Raw genomic sequence first — 22790 nt, 5'->3', positions numbered from 1 at the left:
CGCTGCAAGGTAGGCTGCTGCTCTTTCTCAATCATTTAATGAAAGAACATAGCTACATTTTCAGTTGATAAAGGGTGTTTCTTCTTACTATACATTTCAGTGGCTAGACATAGAAAAGAAACAAGAAATCTTACAGAAACAGATTGGCCTCTCGTATGTATATGTATGTATGTATGTATGTATGTATGTATGTATGTATGTATGTATGTATGTATGTATGTATGTATTATTGAATGCAGTTCACCAATGATAGTAATAAAATAAAACATACAAAATAAATAAGGAAAAACTTTTCATATCTATCTTCATATCTCAATAACCAACAGATACATTCATCAAATAATATTTTATTTCACTACTGGAGTTCATCATGGGAGTCCCATGTTCAACCATATAGCATCTCTCAGCGCTCCCATAGGATGGCTGATCCTTCTTTAACAGTTTTATCTACTTCTCCTAAAGCAGGTTCCTCAATGGCCGATGCACAGAATGAATGAGGCCCTGAGGGGATGAAGCCTTGAGTCTGCTCTGCATGAGGAAGTGTATCTGCCAGAGGGATGAGTCTGCGAACTGTGTTTCAATCTCAGAATGTGGTGGTTGGTTCTACTGGAGCTCATAGAGCAAGTCCTGAACAGTCACCGACAGCTCCTGAAAGGTGGGTCTCTCGTCCGCCTTCTGCCAGTCAATTCAAGAGGAGGGACAAGACATGAAGGTGAGGCAAACTGTTTTAGATTAGAAGCTGTCAAGCTGACATGTCCATTCTACTGACATTTATCTTTGACCCCCACTCATCTAGCCTGATCCCTGAACTGTGCAGTTTTGCAAACTTGGTTTGACAGTGACCATGAAATTTGTCAAGACAGAATATACAGATCTGGGACCAGGCATTATGCTGGCTACTTTATACTGTACGTACATCCAGCCAACAGCTGGTCATGATGGTGTAGACTCTGTCGTTGGCCAACTGGGGGCGATAGAGGCGATGGCCTCGGGACACCTGTTCCACTATCTCATTGTTGTTTAACCGTTCGTAGGGAAGCCTCCCTAAGGTGTAGACCTCCCACATTAAGACCCCTATGGAGAGCAAGGTAACCTTGTCAATATTTATTAAATGATCAGCAGTAATGTAATGATCAGTTAGTGAATTAAAGGCTAAATAGCTGGAACCTGTTCCCAGATCTGTTCACTCTCGCCAACTCATATGGTCATTGGTGTGACAACAACCATACCGAGTTGACAAGACAGCTCAAACAGACCTGGGACCTGGATCTGAGCTAAGATAGGAGGCCTATACAAACCATAAGCCCAGATGTCTGACTTGCTGCTGAATTTACAGTAGAGCAGGACCTCAGGAGGAGACCAGCGCACTGGGAACTTGGAGCCTGCAGAGCTGGTGTACTCATCATCCAGGACATACCTGACATGACAGGGAGAGTTGTCAACTTGTCAAGAAAGTAGCAAGAATTACATAATATTGCTGTAAGAATCAACTGTAGATTTGATTTATTTGTCAGGTATTTCTGCAGTGTGTGCTTATTTGTAAAAGCTGCCAGATTCAAGTACAACAATCACAGTCGTTTACCTCGACAGTCCAAAGTCAGTGACTTTAATGGTCCCATTGGTATCTACCAAGCAGTTTCTTGCAGCCTGAGAAATAGAACAGAGTATGTGTTATTTGGGCCCAGTATTGTTTAGTATAGGATATTAGTAGTATCATGTCAGGATCAGACTTGCTGTGTCTTTCAAATATGTGAACTGCGCTTGATTTAGTTTGAACAATCAGTGTAATAGTCCCAAAAGGGAGACAGTGGAATAGTCCCAAAAGGGGAAATGGCAAAACCCAAGCTATTTGACTTATAAGTATGTGATGGAAATGTTTATCATGTGAAGAGACAGCCTTGAAAATGTTAATATTGTCTTAGTGTCGTAAATAATCCTTGGTTCCTGCCTGTGCTTGGTAAAGATATGAGTGGAGGGGCGACATGACCTCCTCCTTAGGACCATCTGGCAGAACGCCCAGAATATGTTCTATAAGTTAAGATGGGTGACGGTGCCAGACACATGCCGGAACCAATCCTATGAACGAAACCTATGCAATGTGTCTGGAACCAGTATATAAGGATCTAACAGGACTGCCCCAGGTAGAGCTCCTGAGCGACATGTGTACTTGGTGCATTGAGTTGGTTGGAACCTCTCCAGCGCGCTGATAATAAATAATGTATCATTTAAGATTGACTTTGAGTGTCCCTCTGTAGAATTTCCACAACAATTATAATATCTTACCAGGTCTCTGTGGATGTACTGCTGAGCCTCCAGATAGGCCATGCCCTCTGTGACGTCTTTACACATTTCCAGGAGCTGGATGGGGGATGGATGCTGCTTCAGCCCTTCCCGCAGATAGCTGAGTAGGCAGCCGTTGGAGAGGAACTCTGTGACAATGTAGATGGGCCTTTGTTTGGTGCACACACCGTACAGCTGAACCAAGTTCTCGTGGCGGAGCTTCCTAGTTCAAGCGAAAAGAGACAAGAATAAGCATGTGTTGTAGGCCTATGTAGGTTAAATTGAGCAACACTATTGTCTAAGGTGGCAAAATTCCGAGAACTTTCAATAAATTCCCTGGTTTTTCCGAAATCCCATTTGGAGGATTCCCAGAATCAGGAGGGAATAAGCAGGAAATCCAGAATCCTCCAATCAGGGTTTTTGGAAAACCAGGGAATTTATTGAAAGTTCACGGAATTTTACAATTCGACTGCCCCATAAGAGGAGAATTTCAGCAGGGGACAAGGTAGAGCTGTTACCAAATATGACTCTAAATACTGTACCTCTTGTCCACAGGAGTTAGCTGGCATCTCAATTGGGGAGGACAGCCTCATGGTAATGACTGGAGCGGAATTAGTGGAATACTATCAAATACATAAAAAACATGGTTTCCATGTGTTTGATGCCATTCCATTAACTCCGTGCCAGCCATTATTATGAGCCATTCTCCCCTCAGCAGCCTCCAAAGCTCTGGATATATCTCTACCTATGGATCTATTCCCTATGGCTCTAGTCCCTATTGCTCTATTTACCTAGTCACTTTACCTCTACCTATATGAATGTGACAAATACGATTTGATTTGATTTACATCAGCACAAGTGCCTTAGGTGTAGCAGGTATGGTAGTAGGAGATAGGGATTGAATTGAAATTGAGCATTCATGTAATACATTTGACCCCATAGTCCACTGACTGCAGCCATCTGAGATAAAAAAAAGAGCTTTGCTTACATCATGACTTTGGCCTCCTCTATGAAGTCGTCTTCAGACATGGAGCCCTCCTTGATCATCTTGATGGCCACGTCATGCTGGCCCTGCCACTTTCCATACTTCACCACTCCAAACTGCCCGTTGCCCAGCTCCTTGATGAAGGTGAGGTGGCGTGGGTCAATCTCCCATACCCCTGGAGGACAAAACAACAAATTGAAGGAACACAATGTTTACTCATGTTAGCAATCAAGCCACAGATAGCATTTCTCAAAGTCAGTCATAAGGGTTTCTGTTACTGCACTATTCTGGTCCCATATTGTATGTGCCACGACAAACTATTCTATTGTTGTCAAGTGGTACAGCTACATATCTTCAGCCTGACAACACACACAGACAGAGAGGAGTTGCCCAGAACACAAACAGACCGGACCACCAGGCTACAGTATATACACAATACTCTCTCAATAGAAATGTATTGAAAGAACACACTCACCATAACCAAGCCCTGCTGTAGAAGGGGCATTTTTTGCACGACTTGACACAATGTATTTCAGCCTGCTGACCATACCTGGAATGGGACATGATGGACAATATATCGTAAGTGCTGTATTTCATCATGATGAACCTGTACTGTTACACAGATGCATATGAAGTGATGTGTTGGTGTAGGGTTGCACATTTCCGGCTAGTTTCCCAAAATGTCCTGGTTTTCCAGAAATCTCGGTTGGAAAATTCCTGGAATAAGAAGGAAATCTAGAACCCTCCAACCAGGATTTCTGGAAAACCTGGGAATTTTAGGAAAGTTACTGGAATTTTGAAAACCTTAGTTGGGGTTAGTTGTACCTGCTGCATTGTGCTGGTGGTAGTTAATGAGGTCTGGGATGCTGCTGAAATTGTGCTTCTCTGCCAAGTAGAACTGGCCTTGTTGGGTGGTGCAGATGTTGTAGTGTCTGCAGTTACCCGCAGTCTCCCTAATGGGAAGAGTGAGTAGTGTTTGGTTTGGTTTGAGTTAGGAGTGTTATGTTTGGTGTGAGTGAGGAGAGTTACTAGGTTGTGTTAAAGGGATAGGAATTTAAAGGGACACAACACTCCAAAATCAAACTTTGTCAGATGCTTTTAGACCTCAAAAGTAGCCTAATTCCATTGAATCTACATCCCACGCCCTTGGTTGTGTAGATCTAGTTATATGCCTCAACCCCAAATGAATGTAAAAGATAAGCACTGCACACCTAGAAATTACATAGTTCTTATCTCTTTTGTAAACAAATGTTATTGTGGTGTATAGCTGGATCTTTAATATTGGAGTGTAATGTCCCTTTTTAATAGTTTTGTTTATTTTCATGAGCTGTGAATCTGAAAGTAACAACAAGATGCTCTGTTCACACATTGATTGCATCCAAAATGGCACCCTATTCCCTATATCTTGCAAATTCAAACCTGGACCTCGAAGCTAGTTCCACTGCTTTAAAAAAATGATTCCCCATAAATCGGGGATTGATTTAGACCTGGGACCAATGATTGAACTCTACTCAACCTTCTAGAGTTTTCCCCTTTCGTTAACACGATCAACATTTTGCTCTACTGTGAGAATTGTGCTCAAATCAATGTAATATTAGCCACTTTCAATGTCACATACCCAAACAAAATGAACTATGCAAGACTTAACTAACTGTTTAAGAGATTTTCTTGTAGGCAGAGCACCTTGTAGGCAGAGCACCTTGTAGGCAGAGCGCATTGGAGTAGAATTCAATTGCATTGACAGACACAACTCAGGCCTGTATTCTACACAGACCACTGCACCATAACCAATCAGAGCTGAAGTAGGCCTATAAGCAAATAGCCATTGCCATATGGATCTGTGCCATTCACTTTGAACTGGACTGTGTTTACAGTGTGAGCAGTCAAGAGAAGATGCGCTTGTTTTGAGATCAAAGCGAGAGCTGCATGAAGCCCCACCTGTGCACATTTGTTAATATTCTTTGCTAGTAAGTGAGTTATTAGCCCAGTTATAGCTCATTTATCCTCAACAATGGGGGAGTGGTTGCTTCCTACAAGAGCACAAAATGTGTGCATTTCTAGACATCTTTGAAAAGCAAGTCAGGTCAATAGCTTTTTTATGTCTTAAAGGGGCTGTGTTGTATTTTGAGACAGGCTTGAATAAGCTATGTAGCCAATAGGTTGATGGTAGCATAATTTGTCTGATTCTCTGTAATAATGGTATGTGAATAATGAATAATGAATGCTATTTTGTACAGTGGTTTCTTGCATCACACAACACACCCTTTTTCATCGCCTGTTTGAAGGACATGTCAATAAACAGGATAATGTCAAGTTTTTTCAAAACTCTCATTGAACACAACACATTGCTGTTACTGTAGACTGAGTAACAGAACAGGTATTTCATGTTCAGATGTTATGGGATACATTTTTCTCCATGTTTTTTTTAAATAGTAGGCCACTCTGGTAGGCCTACATTATGATCAAATAGCCACAGTAACCTACTTGGCCACAGTGAAAACTATAACTTAAAGCGGGAACAGCCTCAGTGTTCACAGCCTCCGTGCTCACAGTAAATTACATTTGCTCAGTGCCAAACATTTTTTGAGGGAACATTGCCTGGGACACCAACAGTTTCAGGTAGAACATTTGAATACTCCTGCCATATATAGTGTGGTACTTTTGACCCAAGCCCTTTGAAAGGTTGTGCAGAAAGAATAATCCTGGTTTTGCATGGAGACATTTACATCTCTCTTCCTCTGTAGGCGGCTGTTTTTGCTTTCAATATCTACTGCTGAGCAGTTCTTCTTTTGACTTTCCATTTATGGTCTGTGTTTGACATTGCATCCAATTCCTATGTAGTGCACTACTTTAGACCAGAGCCATATGGTCAAAAGTAGTGCACTACATAGAGAATTGTGTACCATTTTGGACTCATTCACGGTTTTGACTAGTGGATAGGCCTACTCACAGGATGTGTCCCAAATAGCACCCCCTGGGCTCTGGTCAAAAGTATTGGACCATAAAGGGAATAGGTTGCCATTTGGGATGCAGACACAGTTAGCCATGCCCCATCTGTCTGCCCTCAATAAACTCACCCGCCCTTGGTGAACACAGAAACGGTGTACTTCCCAGCTTTGCTTGAGTCACGTACTAAGAAACCACCATCTTTGTTCTGGGAAAATGAAAATGAAAAAAGAAAAAACAACAACCTCAATAGCAGAGGTACATACAAAGCAGAGGCAGTATTGCTTTGTGAGTATCCCATAGCAATGTTCTGTCATTCTAAGCTATTTGACAGATGATGGTGCCCATAGCTAAAATTGGTGTCCATAGCTAATGGTATAAGGACCACAATGGAAATAACTTTTGTGATATTTTAAATGATTTTAAATGCAGCACTTGTGTTGCTGGTGTAAGCAAAAGAGAGGAACAGTGGTATGTCAACTGATACTGTATGTTACAGATGTTTTGTTTTCTCATTGAGATTACCTCTGTCTTCAACAGATTCTCTGCCTGGCTACGGTTCATGCTCTTGCAGTACCAGCTGGGAAAAAGAAAAGGTGAAATGTGCATGTTATAAACCACTATGGTTAACCTGACCTCATAGCAACGGGTATTAAAGCAGGTCACATGAGGCAGTATTCTGCTGAATCGTGTTAATTAGGCACTAAACGGAAGAAAACGGATTGAAACAGGGAGGGACTACCTTGATTCATCCAATAAGAAATGCACATTTTCGCATCCAGTTGCAAAACATTTTGAAACGTTTTCTGTTGCGTGCCCCACTGAACACGGCCCTGCTGGGATTTAATGTGTTCGGAAGGTGTGGTGACTTGGTACCTCATTATTATTAGTTCCCACAGGATTAGAGAGGTGTAGGATTACATCTGAAACCCTATCATTGTAATGCAATGTTTAATAGTCAATGTTTTCTAGCAAGAGAATTCCATACTCACTCAAACTTTTCCAGTTCATTTCCAGCCTCCACAACGTAATTACTGGGAATGTATCCCTCCTTGCTGCAAAGGAAGGCCACACACAATCTCCTGATAAGTCAATGTACATTTAGCATGCTAAAGACACAGGGTGACGTTTTCATGCTGCACAACAGTTCACATCTGTGAAAAACATACCTTAAAACTCAACATTTTAATCTAGCTGTGTGATTCAATTTAACACTTTTCCTCAACAATATGCATGATAAAAATATGATTATTTAACTGAGTTTAGTAATCGCAGCAATGCATAAACACACATTTCTGAAGAAAAGTATCAAATTAAATCACACTGCCAGATTAAAATGAGTTTTACTGTGTTTTGCATCATCACTATTTTGCATCATGAAAATGTCGGCCATAATGTATGAAAGGGATATGATTGTTATTCTTACTGCATGTTAAAACAACACACATATCATGAAAACAGTTTAAATGCACCTGTGACTTTAAGATACCAATGTACCTTAACCTTGGTATACTGATCACCAGTCCTCATCTCTATTCTTGGAAGCATGTCATTGTTTTGTTACAGGGCCAAGGGTCAGTCAGGGCTTTTTTAAACAGTTTTTTTGTTGATAGGTGTTATGTTTAAAATCGAGGGGCGGCAGAACATGTATTTTGTAAATAACAGCTGGTGCACGATATCTAAGGAAGTCTCAAGGTTTTGCTCGCCTGAGTTAGGGTGGTCTACAGAGTACCTCATGATAAGCTATCCACCGAGAGAGTATTCATCTGTATTTTTCGTAGCTGTATACATACCACCACAGACTGAGGCTGAGTCCGCACTCAATGAGCTGTATTCCGCCATAAGCAAACAGGAAAACGCTCATCCAGAGGCGGCACTCCTAGTGGCCGGGGACTTTAATGCAAGGAAACTTAAATCGGTCTCACAAAATTTCTATCAGCATGTTAAATGTGCAACAAGAGGGAAAAAACTCTGGACAACCTTTACTCCACACACAGAGACTCATACAAAGCTCTCCCTCGCTCTCCATTTGTCAAGTCTGACCATAATTCTATCCTCCTCATTCTTGCTTACAAGCAAAAATTAAAGCAGGAAGCACCAGTGACTCGATCAATTAAAAAAGTGGTCAGATGAAGCAGATGCTAAACTACAGGACTGTTTTACTATCACAGACTGGAACATGTTCCGGGATTCCTCCGATGGCATTGAGGATTACACAAAATCAGTCACTGGCTTCATCAATAAGTGTATCGATGACGTCGTCCCCACAATGACCGTACATACCTCAGCCAGAAGCCATGGATTACAGACAACATCCGCACTGAGCTAAAGGTTTGAGCTTCCGCTTTCAAGGAGCGGGACTCTAACCCGGAAGCTTATAAGAAATCCCGCTATGCCCTCCGACGAACCATCAAACAGGCAAAGCGTCAACACAGGACTAAGATCAAATCTTACTACACCAGCTCTGGCGCTTGTCGGATGTGGCAGATGTGGCAGGGCTTGCAAACCATTACAGACTAGAAAGGGAAGCACAGCCGGGTGAGGGCTTTTTTAATGTGTTTTTCTTGTGCTTTCTTGTTGATAGGTGTTATGTTTTAGAAGTGTTCTTCCAGCAAACACACAGCCCAGCAGGTAACATACAACATCATAATGGTATAATTTCCAGGTTGTAAACTGGTTACATTTTACTGGTTGCTAAAAGACTTGTTCCTTTAAAAACAGTGTACAACCTGAACAACTTCACATAATATTGTCATAATGATTGCAACCAAGTTTTGCCCACTGGGAGGCGAGTGCACAAAACATTAAAAACATCTGCTCTTTCTAGGTGAAAGATATGATCCCTTAATGATGTCACTTGTTAAATCCACTTCAATCAGCGTAGATGAAGGGAGGAGACAGGTTAAAGAAGGATGCTTAAGCCTTGAGACAATGGATTGTGTGTGTGTGTGCCATTCAGAGGGTGAATAGGCAAGACAAAAGATTTAAGTGCCTTTGAACGAGGTATGGTAGTAGGTGCCAGGCGCACCGATTTGTGTCAAGAACTGCAACACTGCTGGGTTTTTCACACTCAACAGTTTGTCGTGTGTATCAAGAATTACCCATCACCCAAAGGACATCCAGCCAACTTGACACAACTGTTGTTGTGTAGAGCATGTAGAGTCCCATGCCCAGACAAATTAAGGCTGTTCTGAGAGCAAAAGGTGGGCGGTGCAACTCAATATTAGGAAGGTGTTCCTAATGTTTGCTATACTCAGTGTATGTCAATCACTAGCAGTTACTCAATTAGCCCATGTCAGCTAAAAAAAAAAAAATATTGGTAAATTAGTCTTGTTAGTCTAGCCAGCTACCTCCAGGGGCCCCCATTGATTTTGTTAGTCACTCTCACTCAGATATCATATTAGCATGGCGTAAGTCAAGGAAAAATGTGTAGAATTGCAGGAAATTAGCTTTAAAACTGCAACACTTTCTCCCCACCCCATGGCAAAATGTGTAGAATTGCAGGGAATATACTGTAAAACTGCAAAAACATTGTTCTGTAAAGCAAAACGATTTGTTACCCTTCTTTTAATAAAATACATTTTCTGGTAACAGATCCCTCTGTATATATTAAATGTGAGTTCATGTGTAGTGGCTAATTGTATATCTAATAGGCTATGTGTTTGTAGATGGGCTGAGGTGAATGAAGCTACAGTGATAATGGCTGTGGCCATTTTTGCTTCTTTTTGCTGTTCTCCAAATAACATTTTAAAATGAGCATAAATTGTATAGAAATGCAGAAAATGAGCTTCAACTTTCTTAAACAACCCTTCCTCCACCTGTCTCTTCTCGATTTCCTCTCTGCCTCTCTCACCCGTATTTGTCCCTGGCCCTCCACCAGTTGGAGTCAGACATCTCCAGAATGATGTACTCCTCATCCTTCCTCAGCTCCAGATCCTGGGGCGTGGAGGGTGTGTACTCATACTCAGCGACCACCGTCATGCCTGTGGTGAGCGCAGGCTCCTCGGGAGGCTGCGGAGGTAAAGGCCTCAAAGGTTTCTCCTGAAAAATGGGATGGGAGACAACATTGATAAAGATGTGTGATGCTGTATATCCTTCCTGTATCAATCAGAAGTAGAGATACTGTAACTGAACACAAGAGTGGCGAGAACATGTAAGACAGACCTCTTCTGGCGTCGGTGGAAGGGGTTTTCTGGATTGCCTCCGAGACCCCTTTGAAACCCCTATAAGGGAAAGGGGGTGCTTCATGTTTTGTTCTCTGTGACTACAATTTATGCTTCTCTGCCGTTACCTATAATACTTATTTCCTCAGTTACTTGTTATCACTTCAAGCCTGCAGGTACAAGTTGTAAATGGTTATATATGTATGTATCTCTATGTATCAACATTTATACTGATACAAAATGGCTGGTATTAGTCTGGGGTATTATGAGATGATTATAAGACATCATAGATGCATTATAAAGACATCATACATGCATTATAAAGACATCATACATGCATTATAAGACATCATCATCATATATCATACATATCTTTCAATGCATCAGTCATATATTGAGGTATATCTGAATATATGGTTCTGCGATGCATTATAACAGCATCATAGTGCATTATAACTGCAAGCTTTAAGTAAAATGTTCCCATTTACTTCCTAATTATATAAGCTGGTAGAGAACACATACTCTTTTTACTGCCAGTTTTATTGATGGCTTTTCCACCACATTACTGACCTACATTCTTGTTCTCCAGCACCCTGCAGCCCATGGCTTGTTTGACTTCCTGCTGGCAGCACTGCCACATGCCGTCCATCCAGAAGCATGGATGGTACTTCTGCATCAGGTCCTTGTTGAAACGCACCACTTAACATGGCGGCACAGAATGTGGGACGACATTTACATTGGATCAACACTGGCAATTTGCATAGACACCTAGATCTGACTAAACAATGGGGCTGGTATTATGGGCCGTAAGGAAATGTTTACGGTATCTCATGTCTCCCTTTGTCTATTCTTCGTCCGACACTTTAGTGTTTGGTGTACAATAATGCTGCATACTGACCATGCTTCAGCTTGTGGAGCCACTGCTTTCGGACCTCGTCGCTCTTGGCGAATATGTAAAGTGGGCCCTCATCGTAGATTATCTGTGGTAAATGGGGGATAGAGAGAAACAGCTGTTTCTTCAGTTGGTGAAGGGTAGTACCAGGTCAGGCCGTACACATGAAAGCAATACAATAGTGTAGAAGTATCTATTCTATCACAACTATAGGGACACAAACACTATTTTCTGAACCTGCTCTCAGATCTGTTTGTGCTATATAGCAAGAAATGACCATAGGTTACTGCTTTGGAGATAAATAAATGCCTGCTACATTAGGTTAGCTTATTGTGCTTCTGAGCCTTGCTGCCACCCATCCCACAAACTCCTCATTTAGGGGTATGCAAATATATTGGGTATTTCCTGTGTCTTTATAGAGGCTGTAATATCATTTGCTGCTTAGTCACCATGTCTACTGTGGTGACACCTGCACTGTTGCTGAAACCCTCAGTTCAGCTCGGTCTCCACTGTCAAGAGAGTTGTTTTCACTTCTTCTTATTGACTTTCAGCATGTTAACCATTTCTGCACTGCTGGGTAAATTAGTTTCTCTGTTGAGGTAGATTGACTTTCAGCATGTTAACCATCTCTGCACTGCTGGGTAAATTAGTTTCTCTGTTGAGGTAGATTGACTTTCAGCATGTTAACCATCTCTGCACTGCTGGGTAAATTAGTTTCTCTTAGGTAGATGCAGTATATCCCTTTTCACCTCAAAGCTACCTGAATAGTCTCTGTGGGCTTTTCATCCTGCATGATTTTAGCCCAGGGCTAACTGGACCCTCAACTAAGACTGAGCAAAGTAAATGCCTGGAGAATAGTGTCAGAGAGTTAAAGGAAGCACAACGCTTCATTAAACATCTACAGTATCTAGAGGTCATCTGATGTCACTCAACTGGAGCAACAATGATGGAGTGCATTCTCTTTTTACTGCCACATAGAATTATTGTAACAGGACACGAGAAGAAGAACGAGTGAACTAAAACATCCACAGGTCTGAGATCTGTGGTTGTGTTAATCTCATTGGTCTCACTGATCTAGGACCAGCAGTAGCTCACCTGGAACGGGTACTGGCGCTCCGCGGGGGCACTGGGCTCCGGCTGTACTGTCCCCACACACTTGATCTTATCGATGCCCACGGTGCCTTTCAACCCCTTCTTTTTCTGCACAGAGGATTAAAGGATTACAGTAAGTGGGGGAACGGCAGGACTACTAAACCCAGACCTATTGAGATGACCAACAATACAGGTACTGCAGTATATTTGTGGGAGCATAGCGTAGTATGATAAAATTGTTATAGTGTTAAACTACACTTGGGTTATGGTCAATGTTTATAATGATAACATAAGCCAGCAGCATACCACCCTGCATACCACTGCTGGCTTGCTTCTGAAGCTAAGCATGGTTGGTCCAGATCAGTCCCTGGATGGGAGACCAGATGCTGCTGGAAGTGGTGTTGGAGGGCCAGTAGAAGGCTCTCTTTCCTCTGGTCTAAAACTGCCCTGTGTAGGGTGCCGTATTTCGGATGGGACGTTAAATGGGTGTCCTGACTCTCTGAGGTCATTAAAGATCCCATGGCACTTATTGTAATAGTAGGGTGTTAACTCTGGTGTCCTGACTCTCTGTGGTCATTAAAGATCCCATGGCACTTATCGTCAGAGTAGGGGTGTTAACCCCGGTGTCCTGACTCTCTGTGGTCATTAAAGATCCCATGGCACTTATCGTCAGAGTAGGGGTGTTAACCACTGTGTCCTGGCTAAATTCCCAATCTGGCCCTCAAACCATCACAGTCACCTAATAATCCCCAGTTTACAATTGGCTCATTCATCCCCCTCCTCTCCCCTGTAACTATTCCCCAGGTCGTTGCTGCAAATGAGAACGTGTTCTCAGTCAACTTACCTGGTAAAATAACAGATAAATAAAATTAAAAATACAGTACATTAACCTGGTCCCAGATCAGCACAAACAGATCCAGGCTACGAGTACATACCCCTTTGTCCAGATCATAGTCGTAGTAGGCGATCTTGTCCTGCGTGAGGATGAACAGCCTCTCTTTGAAGTTTAAAGGGGAGGTCTTCTTCTTCTGCTGGGAGCGTTTTATAAAGATCTCTTCCAGGAGATTGTCTGACATGGTCTGATCAGATGTTACCTGGAGAAAAGGCAAGTCAACTTAACAGCTACAGTCAGAGATGGAAGAAGGTATAAAAATGTTTTGGTCCCATGCATTCAAGGCCTAATGGGGGATAAAGAGACCAACAGCTTCAACCACATCAAGTGCTGTAGCAAACCTTGCTAGTGACCGTAGCTACTGGAGGAAATGTGTAGTTGACTGTTCTCCATTGGATAAATCATGAACAACATCATTTGATTAATGGTGTACTGTACAGGTATTTACCCAAAACTCAGCTTATCACAAGTTTCCACAGTGCTTAACAGAGTAGGGTAACATTTCCCTCTAGACACTGCCCTAAGGTCAGTTTTACATTGTCATCCCTCATGGTTAAGGTTAGGATTTTGGGAAGGTATATCTATAAGACTATAAGACCAACTTCCCCCAGGTTCTAACTACTTACCTACTCTTCATGAACTCTGTGCTTTGTCACTTCAGCATTGATCTAAAGCATAGATCTACAGCATAGACCTGAAAGCAGATAGAAACAGATGTGATCCGGAGCAGATATCAGTGTGTATATATTAACCCCTGGTTTGCATGAGCGCTCCTGCCAATGTTTCCTCCTTCGTTGTGGCACAACTGTTTCCTTTACCCACATCTTCCTGCTTCTCTACAGATGTAGGATCTTAATTCGATCCAGTTTGCTACAGCAGGAAAGTAATACTGCAGCAACAGGAAATATGAATTATTATGTAGATTATAATTAATGGACATTTTTGTAGGAGTTGATACATTGAAAATCAAGTCTGAAATTTCAAAGTGGAACCTCAACATTTTTTAAATGTCCTCCATTGCAGGAAAGTTCTCCAGCAACAGTGTGATCAAATGAATATCCTACATCTGTAAGATGGTGCCAGAGAAGATGGCTGACAATTTACTTGTTCCTATCCAATTGCGTTTTTGTTTGTTTCTTTGCATTGTTTGTAACTTATTGTTTTACTTATTTTGTACATAATGTTGCTGCTACCGTCTCTTATGACCGAAAATAACTTCTGGACATCAGAACAGCGATTACTCATCATGATCTGGCATAATCCTTTTTTTCCTTTAATGACAAGCCCGACGTGAATGATATGCTGCTTTTCTGGGACCAGGCCCAGATCCCCATCATTTGCGTGAAGAGAAGGCGGAGAAAAATATAAGAGCGTCTGCTAAATGACTTAAATGTAAAAATGGACCGGAGGGCGGGCTGCCTTCTGAAAATTCGTAGGCGATCGAATAAACCCGCACTGCCTTCCATTCTGCTAGCAAACGCGCAATCTTTGGAAAATAAAATCGATGACCTACGCGGAAGATTAAACTACAGACGGGACATTAAAAACTGTAATATCCTATGCTTCACGGAGTTGTGGCTGAACGATGACATTGTCAACATACAGCTGGCTGGTTATACGCTGTATCAGCAGGATAGAACAGCGGCGTCTCGTAAGACGGGGCGGCAGACTATGTATTTTGTATATAACAGCTGGTGCACGATATCTAAGGAAGTCTCAAGGTTTTGCTTGCCTGAGTTAGTGTGGTCTACAGCTTATCATGAGGTACTCTATCTACCGAGAGAGTTTACATATAAATACCACCACAGACCGATGCTGGCACTAAGACCGCACCAAATGAGCTCTATTCTGCCATAAGCAAACAGGAAAACGCTGATCCAGAGGTGGCGCTCCTAGTGGCAGGTACTTTAATGCAAGGAAACTTAAATCGGTCTCACAAAATTTCTATCAGCATGTTAAATGTGCAAACAGAAGGAAAAAACTCTGGACCACCTTTACTCCACACACAGAGACGCATACAAAGCTCTCCCTCACCCTCCATTTGGCAAATCTGACGATAATTCTATCCTTCTGATTCCTGCTTACAAGCTGAAATTAAAGCAGGAAGCAACAGTGACTCGATCAATAAAAAAGTGGTACAGGACTCTTTTGCTGGCACAGACTGGAAAATGTTCCGGGATACCTCCAATTGAATTGAGGAGTACACAAAATCAGTCATTGGCTTCATCAATAAGTGCATCGATGACGTTGTCCCCACAATGACCGTACATACATACCCCAACCAGAAGCCATGGATATCACCGACAATAACAAGACAGCCTATAGGGAGGAGGTCAGAGACCTGGCCGTGTGGTGCCAGGACAACAACAACCTCTCCCTCAACATGATCAAGACAAAGGAGATGATTGTGGACTACAGGAAAAAGAGGACAGGGCACGCCCCAAATCTCATCGACGGCGCTATAGTGGAGCAGGTTGAGAGCTTGGTGTTCACATCACCAACAAATTACCATGGTCCAAGCACACCAATACAGTCGTGAAGAGGGCACGACAAAACCTATTCCCCCCCCAGGAGACTGAAAAGATTTGGCATGGGTCCTCAGATCCTCAAAAGGTTCTACAGCTGCACCATCGAGAGCATCCTGACCGGTTGCATCACCACCTGGTATGGCAACTGCTCAGCCTCCGACCGCAAGGCACTACTGTGGGTAGTGCGTACTGCCCAGTACATCACTGGGGCAAAGCTTCCTGCCTTCCAGGACCTTTATACAAGGCGGTGTCAGAGGAAGGCTCTAAAAATTGTCCAAGACTCCAGCCACCCAAGTCATAGACTGTTCTCTTTGCTACCGCACGGCAAGCGGTACCGTAGCACCAAGTCTAGGTCCAAGAGGCTTCTAAACAGCTTCTTCCCCCAAGCCATAAGACCACTGAACATTAATCAAATGGTTACCCAGACTTTTGCATTGCACCCTCCCCCCTTTTTTACACCGCTGCTACTCTCTTTTGTTATCATCTATGCATAGTCACTCTAATAACTCTACCTACATGTACATATTACCTCAATTACCTCAACTAACTGGTGCCCCTGCACATTGACTCTGTACCGGTACCCCCCTGTATATTGTCTCGCTATTATTAATTTACTGCTGCTCTTTATTTACCTTTAGTTACTTTTATTTGTTATTCTTATTTGTATTGCATTGTTGGTTAGGGGCTCATAAGTAAGCATTTCACTGTAAGATCTATACCTGTTATATTCGGCGCATGTGACATTTTATTTTATTTGTATGTTCCATAACACATTGACCCTCTCTTTTCCCCATACGATGAAGGCAGGACATTATCAGCTACCCCTCGCAAACCTTTCCCCACCTACAATCGTTGCCAATGCTTATGCTCTCATGTCTGATATTGTTAAAGGGAAAGTTCACTACGGATTTGGGTTCATTGACTTACAGCTTAGCGTTAATATTGCTTAGTGCAAAATAATGCGTATCTCTGTTGGCATGCTGGCATACACTATCCCTTTTATTTGATGAATGTCCACAAACTCTATTTTTGGTAATGCAGTTCTATTGAAGTGACAATACTTTGTTGAACTCGTGAAATATGGGGAGAAATAGGTCCCTATTGTAGGAAACATAAGACACAGAGACAAAAGGATTCCTATGCTCTTCTTTGTATCTACCACTCATTGCACCTTGCTGGGTTGGTCAACCACACCACTGTCAGCCTTCCACACAAAACAAGGCCTCTATTGATTCATTCCAGCATCAGACGGAAGGAAAGCAAGTTTGACAAATAGACAGATAGCGTCAGATATTTGTTAATTATCTGGGGATCAGGATAATGGCTCCACTATGGACACTGGTGTGGTGATGTCACCTCAGCTGATACCACAGGCCACAAATGTACAGAGTATGATCAACTGATAACATAAACCATGAAAATGCCATTGTTCACCATGCAGAAGAGCTGGGTCCAAATTCATACATATGTCAAATACTTTGTATTTGAAGTACTCTAGATTTACTGGTATCTTGGCGCTCAAAAAAGGAATACTTCAACGTCACAGACATGTAACGACAGAACGTTTCTCACCAACTCCAACTCACCCATGTTCCTTATACCGTAGATATATTCAAAAGAGCTTAATCGTTAAGGTTCCTCTGCATGCTATCTCCATGATACAAGTTTACTCAGCTCAGCTCAGACTATTTTAAACACCCTCCTTCTCACTTCCTGATTGCATCTGCTGCTGATACCCCCTCTCTTTTCACACTACAAGATAGTAGACACATCCGACTAGCCATGAGTGTAATGTTTTTTTTTCACACTAGCTAGATGATTTTGATACTATGCAGTATCTCAACAAAAGTATTATAATTTTGTGTAATGTTATGTTACAAATAATCCTCTTTGACACATAATCAAACCCCTTGCCTCTGCTGCAAGCTCATACTGTGCAGTCCACACAATATTTCAAACAGGTTGTTTACATGCAGATATAAGCCTGGGTAAAACACTGACCTAAAGCTTCTAGGTAGAGCAAGTATAAATGTGTCTCTTTAGTGGCTGCAGCTGTCCTATCAATCGTAATATCTTGTATTACAACAGTCGTGTTTAGCCTGTCAGCCACACAAGTGCTAGGTTTTTTTCTAAAGAGCTTGAGTCACTTGGGCTGACACAGTATAATTTATAGGGAAGTTGCAACAGTGATGCACTGCAATGCTAAATAAAAAGAGACAATGTTGGAAAGTATCAGTGGCGCCACTGTGGTTCAACTGGTTACTGTTACATCCCCTCTTCCTCTCTTGACACTGTCATAACACTACTAACACATAGTATAATACATACTACTAACAACATACCACCAAAGTATTTATTTGTTTGATACAAGCCTCAATGTGGGATAAACAAAGGATGAGGATGTGTCTCTTAAATCGACTAACCAATGGTGAAGAGGAATACAGACTTTATGCACAGTAACATACATGGGTTCAGTATCATTTTATGGAGTACTTTGTCTTCTTTTCAATGACACACTCCCTTCCAATGAAAGTGTTGGTTTGTTGATAACAGGAACCTTGCAACAAATGCTCTCTGGACGTTTCCTGTCTGATAAGTGTGTGTGTCTTTACATGGAGAGTTTACTTTTGTGGTGACACACAGACACACTCAGTCACAGTAACACACATACACACTCAGTCACAGTAACACACATACACACTCAGTCACAGTAACACACATACACACTCAGTCACAGTAACACACATACACACTCAGTCACAGTAACACATACACACTCAGTCACAGTAACACACATACACACTCAGTCACAGTAACACACATACACACTCAGTCACAGTAACACACATACACACTCAGTCACAGTAACACACATACACACTCAGTCACAGTAACACACATACACACTCAGTCACAGTAACACACGTACACACTCAGTCACAGTAACACACGTACACACTCAGTCACAGTAACACACATACACACTCAGTCGCAGTAACACACGTACACACTCAGTCGCAGTAACACACGTACACACTCAGTCACAGTAACACACGTACACACTCAGTCACAGTAACACACGTACACACTCAGTCACAGTAACACACGTACACACTCAGTCACAGTAACACACACACACACTCCGTCGCAGTAACACACATACACACTCAGTCGCAGTAACACACGTACACACTCAGTAACACACGTAACACTCAGTCGTACACACTCAGTCACAGTAACACACGCATACAGTAACACACATACACACTCAGTCGCAGTAACACACATACACACTCAGTCGCAGTAACACACGTACACACTCAGTCGCAGTAACACACGTACACACTCAGTCGCAGTAACACACGTACACACTCAGTCGCAGTAACACACATACACACTCAGTCGCAGTAACACACATACACACTCAGTCACAGTAACACACATACACACTCAGTCACAGTAACACACATACACACTCAGTCGCAGTAACACACATACACACTCAGTCGCAGTAACACACATACACACTCAGTCGCAGTAACACACATACACACTCAGTCGCAGTAACACACATACACACTCAGTCACAGTAACACACGTACACACTCAGTCGCAGTAACACACGTACACACTCAGTCGCAGTAACACACATACACACTCAGTCACAGTAACACACATACACACTCAGTCACAGTAACACACGTACACACTCAGTCGCAGTAACACACATACACACTCAGTCGCAGTAACACACGTACACACTCAGTCACAGTAACACACATACACACTCAGTCACAGTAACACACATACACACTCAGTCGCAGTAACACACATACACACTCAGTCGCAGTAACACACATACACACTCAGTCGCAGTAACACACATACACACTCAGTCGCAGTAACACACACACTCAGTCGCAGTAACACACACACACACTCAGTCGTAGTAACACACATACACACTCAGTCGCAGTAACACACACACACACACACACACTCAGTCGCAGTAACACACACACACACTCAGTCGCAGTAACACACACACACACTCCGTCGCAGTAACACACATACACACTCAGTCGCAGTAACACACATACACACTCAGTCGCAGTAACACACATACACACTCAGTCGCAGTAACACACATACACACTCAGTCGCAGTAACACACACACACACTCAGTCGTAGTAACACACATACACACTCAGTCGCAGTAACACACATACACACTCAGTCTCAGTAACACACACACACACTCAGTCGCAGTAACACACACACACACTCCGTCGCAGTAACACACATACACACTCAGTCGCAGTAACACACATACACGCTCAGTCGCAGTAACACACATACACACTCAGTCGCAGTAACACACACACACACTCCGTCGCAGTAACACACACACACACTCAGTCGCAGTAACACACATACACACTCAGTCGCAGTAACACACATACACACTCAGTCGCAGTAACACACACACACAGTCGTAGTAACACACATACACACTCAGTCGCAGTAACACACACACACACACACACACACTCAGTAACACACACACACACACACACACACTCAGTCGCAGTAACACACACACACACTCCGTCGCAGTAACACACATACACACTCAGTCGCAGTAACACACATACACACTCAGTCGCAGTAACACACATACACACTCAGTCGCAGTAACACACATACACACTCAGTGTGTGTCTGACCACAAAAGGAAACTCTCCATGTGAAGATATTTAGGCAGAAGGGTTCCTCACATCCTCAGATAATACAAACAGGCCAAAACATACAAACAGATCTTGGTTTTACAAACCCTACTTTCTTCCTTAATGTAACATACCAGCTACTAAAAGAAATGGGTCAAGAAGACGTACTGCATAGCGGGGTGACTGTTCTTTGTAGAAGCGAAGGCAGCTTTCGGCTTGCAATTTCTTTGCATCAATGTTTCAGGGATATCGCTGAAATTGCACAGACCAACATACACTGGGTGCACAAAACATTAAGAACACGTTCCTAATATTGAGCCTCAATTCGTCGGGGCAAGGTGTAGAAAGTGTTCCACAGGGATGCTGGCCCATGTTGACTCCACTACTTCCCACAGTTGTCTCATGTTGGCTGAATGTCCTTTGGGTGGTGGACCATTCTTGATACACACGGGAAACTGTTGAGCGGCAAAAACCCAGCAACATTGCAGTTCTCGACACACACAAACGGGTGTGCCTGACCGTACCAAGTTCAAAGGCAGTTAAATATTTTGTCTTGCCCATTACCCTGTGAATACCACACAGACACAATCCATGTCTCAATTGTTTTAAGGCTTAAAAATCCTTCTTTAACCTGTCTCCTCCCTTCATCTACACTGATTAAAGTGGATTTAACAAGTGACATCAAAGCTTTTCCCTGGAATCACCTGGTCAGTCTGTCATGGAAAGATCAAGTGTTCCTTGTGTTTTGTACACTGTGTATGTTATCAAATTAATATGAAGTCATTCATGTTTAATATCCAGCTCCAAAACTCTCCACTGTGAAATGTAAACATAAGAGCATGGACAGTGGACACGTAACAACAAAGTTTAAGAATGAACATGATAGAGTTTGTTTTCTATTTCCAATCACTCCACTGCTATCCAAAGTGCATTGTAACTCATTCATTGACAAAATATTATACATTAAGAGCAATGTCTTTAATATGAAGAAGGGAAAAAAAGTACTGACTACATGTTCTTTGATATGCATGTGGGCATCATCCACCCTCCAACATACAATGTGTTCAAGACAGGCCTGGACAATGAATGAACATCTAATAGAGATACTGAGGAATGATACATGAATGATATGCTGTAGTTTGTTTGGACATTTTCCATCACTTTTCATGAACAACAAATGTAATTTAACCATGTTGCTGCTTTGGATACGATAGTGAAAGTCCAGAAACGTCAAGCTTGCTTCAATGTTGGAGCTCCCGATGTCCTCCCAATGTAATGGTAGCTTACTATCATTCATGCTTTACATGATGAAACCTCATCAAAAGAGACCAAATTGATGACTTTTAATTCATTCTTAGATATCATGTAGTGGTAATGTCAACCTTCTGACTTACCTTTTAATATAACAATTTAAACCTTTATTTACCCAGGTAAGTCTTTCAGAACAAACTCTCTTCTACAATGACCATCTGGTTCTCTCTCAGGTAACGAGGACCTGCATACTCAATAGAAGCCTATTTTTCAATGTAACGCATACAGTAATACATAGCCTGCATGTAACCTACAGAGCTTTCGTCTTTCCCAGCAGATGGACCCCTACCATTTAGTTAGCAAATACCTCATCACTTACCTTAACTCTGACACTCAGCAACGCCTATAGACAGACCACTGTCTGCAGACTGTGTGTGATGTGGAGGGTTGACATGGACAAAGACCTCTGCTATGGCTGCTCTTATTCCATGTACTAACAGTGTGTGGCAGCAGGAGACTAAACCCCACCCTTTCAGAGGAATTGACTTCACGCAGTTCCCTTTTTGCTTCCTGCTCATTTTTATATTAGCTCTCTGAAGCAGAGTTTGTGTTGCGTTGAAGAGGGCCAACTAACCATTAACGCGCCAGTATCCGTAAAGTAGGCTAAGGAATAAGTTATTTACAGTAGCATTAGACTGTGTTCAAAGTTGACTGCCTCTGTGAAATGATAACTTCCTTGAGGCCTTTATAGACCAATGATAAGAAGGAAAACAGCTTGAGTATAGGCTTAGTGATGAATATGGAATGTATGTGTATACATTATTGTTACCATTTTGTCAGCAAGGACTTTTGCCTGTGTGTCATATAAATATAGTGGTGCAAAATAGTGTATTTATGGTCGTCATCTGCAATTAAATATATGTTTAGCCCTAATTTATCACATCACCTGCATGGAACCTAAAGGAACCTGATTTAAATTATGATTATTAAAGTATAATTTATCGGGTAATAATTTATCATTCAGAAAAATTTG

The 22790-nt window shown here is 42.2% G+C and overlaps 1 protein-coding gene and 1 long non-coding RNA gene across 7 annotated transcripts; one reads left to right on the top strand and one right to left on the bottom strand.

Moving 5' to 3' along the window:
* Window positions 1-10: 10 nt before the first annotated feature.
* Window positions 11-22295, bottom strand: btk (Bruton agammaglobulinemia tyrosine kinase). Of its 6 annotated transcripts, none has more exons than XM_035767485.2 (19): window positions 22137-22295; window positions 13877-13944; window positions 13294-13452; window positions 12362-12466; window positions 11273-11354; window positions 10945-11073; window positions 10376-10434; window positions 10065-10252; window positions 7204-7266; window positions 6737-6791; window positions 6343-6419; window positions 4091-4218; window positions 3741-3815; window positions 3269-3440; window positions 2284-2503; window positions 1583-1647; window positions 1299-1417; window positions 917-1074; window positions 11-672 (listed from the first exon to the last, which is right to left on the bottom strand). In XM_035767485.2, the coding sequence occupies exons 3-19, from the start codon at window positions 13432-13434 to the stop codon at window positions 604-606; spliced, it is 1905 nt and encodes a 634-aa protein (XP_035623378.1). In that variant the 5' UTR covers window positions 13435-13452; window positions 13877-13944; window positions 22137-22295; the 3' UTR covers window positions 11-603. The 6 variants fall into 6 exon arrangements, with proteins under 6 accessions (XP_035623378.1, XP_035623352.1, XP_035623364.1 ...); XM_035767459.2 differs by having other exon boundaries at window positions 11-675; window positions 22137-22294; XM_035767471.2 differs by having other exon boundaries at window positions 11-675; window positions 13881-13944; window positions 22137-22294.
* LOC118380572 (uncharacterized) lies at window positions 564-2256 on the top strand. The gene is made up of 3 exons (XR_004824887.2): window positions 564-712; window positions 1035-1088; window positions 1337-2256. It is a non-coding gene; the product is annotated as an uncharacterized LOC118380572 (long non-coding RNA).
* Window positions 22296-22790: the final 495 nt, after the last annotated feature.

Source organism: Oncorhynchus keta, chromosome 4 (assembly GCF_023373465.1).
Source record: "Oncorhynchus keta strain PuntledgeMale-10-30-2019 chromosome 4, Oket_V2, whole genome shotgun sequence".
NCBI lineage: Eukaryota > Metazoa > Chordata > Actinopteri > Salmoniformes > Salmonidae > Oncorhynchus > Oncorhynchus keta.
This window is presented reverse-complemented; position numbering and strand designations above follow the sequence as displayed.

Coding starts and splice junctions, on each gene's coding strand:
- btk (XM_035767459.2), bottom strand. CDS start 13,434: ATGTCAGACAATCTCCTGGAAGAGATCTTTATAAAACGCTCCCAGCAG. Junction 3,441..3,740: donor TACAGCAGGGCTTGGTTATG/GTGAGTGTGTTC, acceptor TTTGTCCTCCAG/GGGTATGGGAGATTGACCCA. Junction 1,075..1,298: donor GTCAGACATCTGGGCTTATG/GTTTGTATAGGC, acceptor TGCTCTCCATAG/GGGTCTTAATGTGGGAGGTC.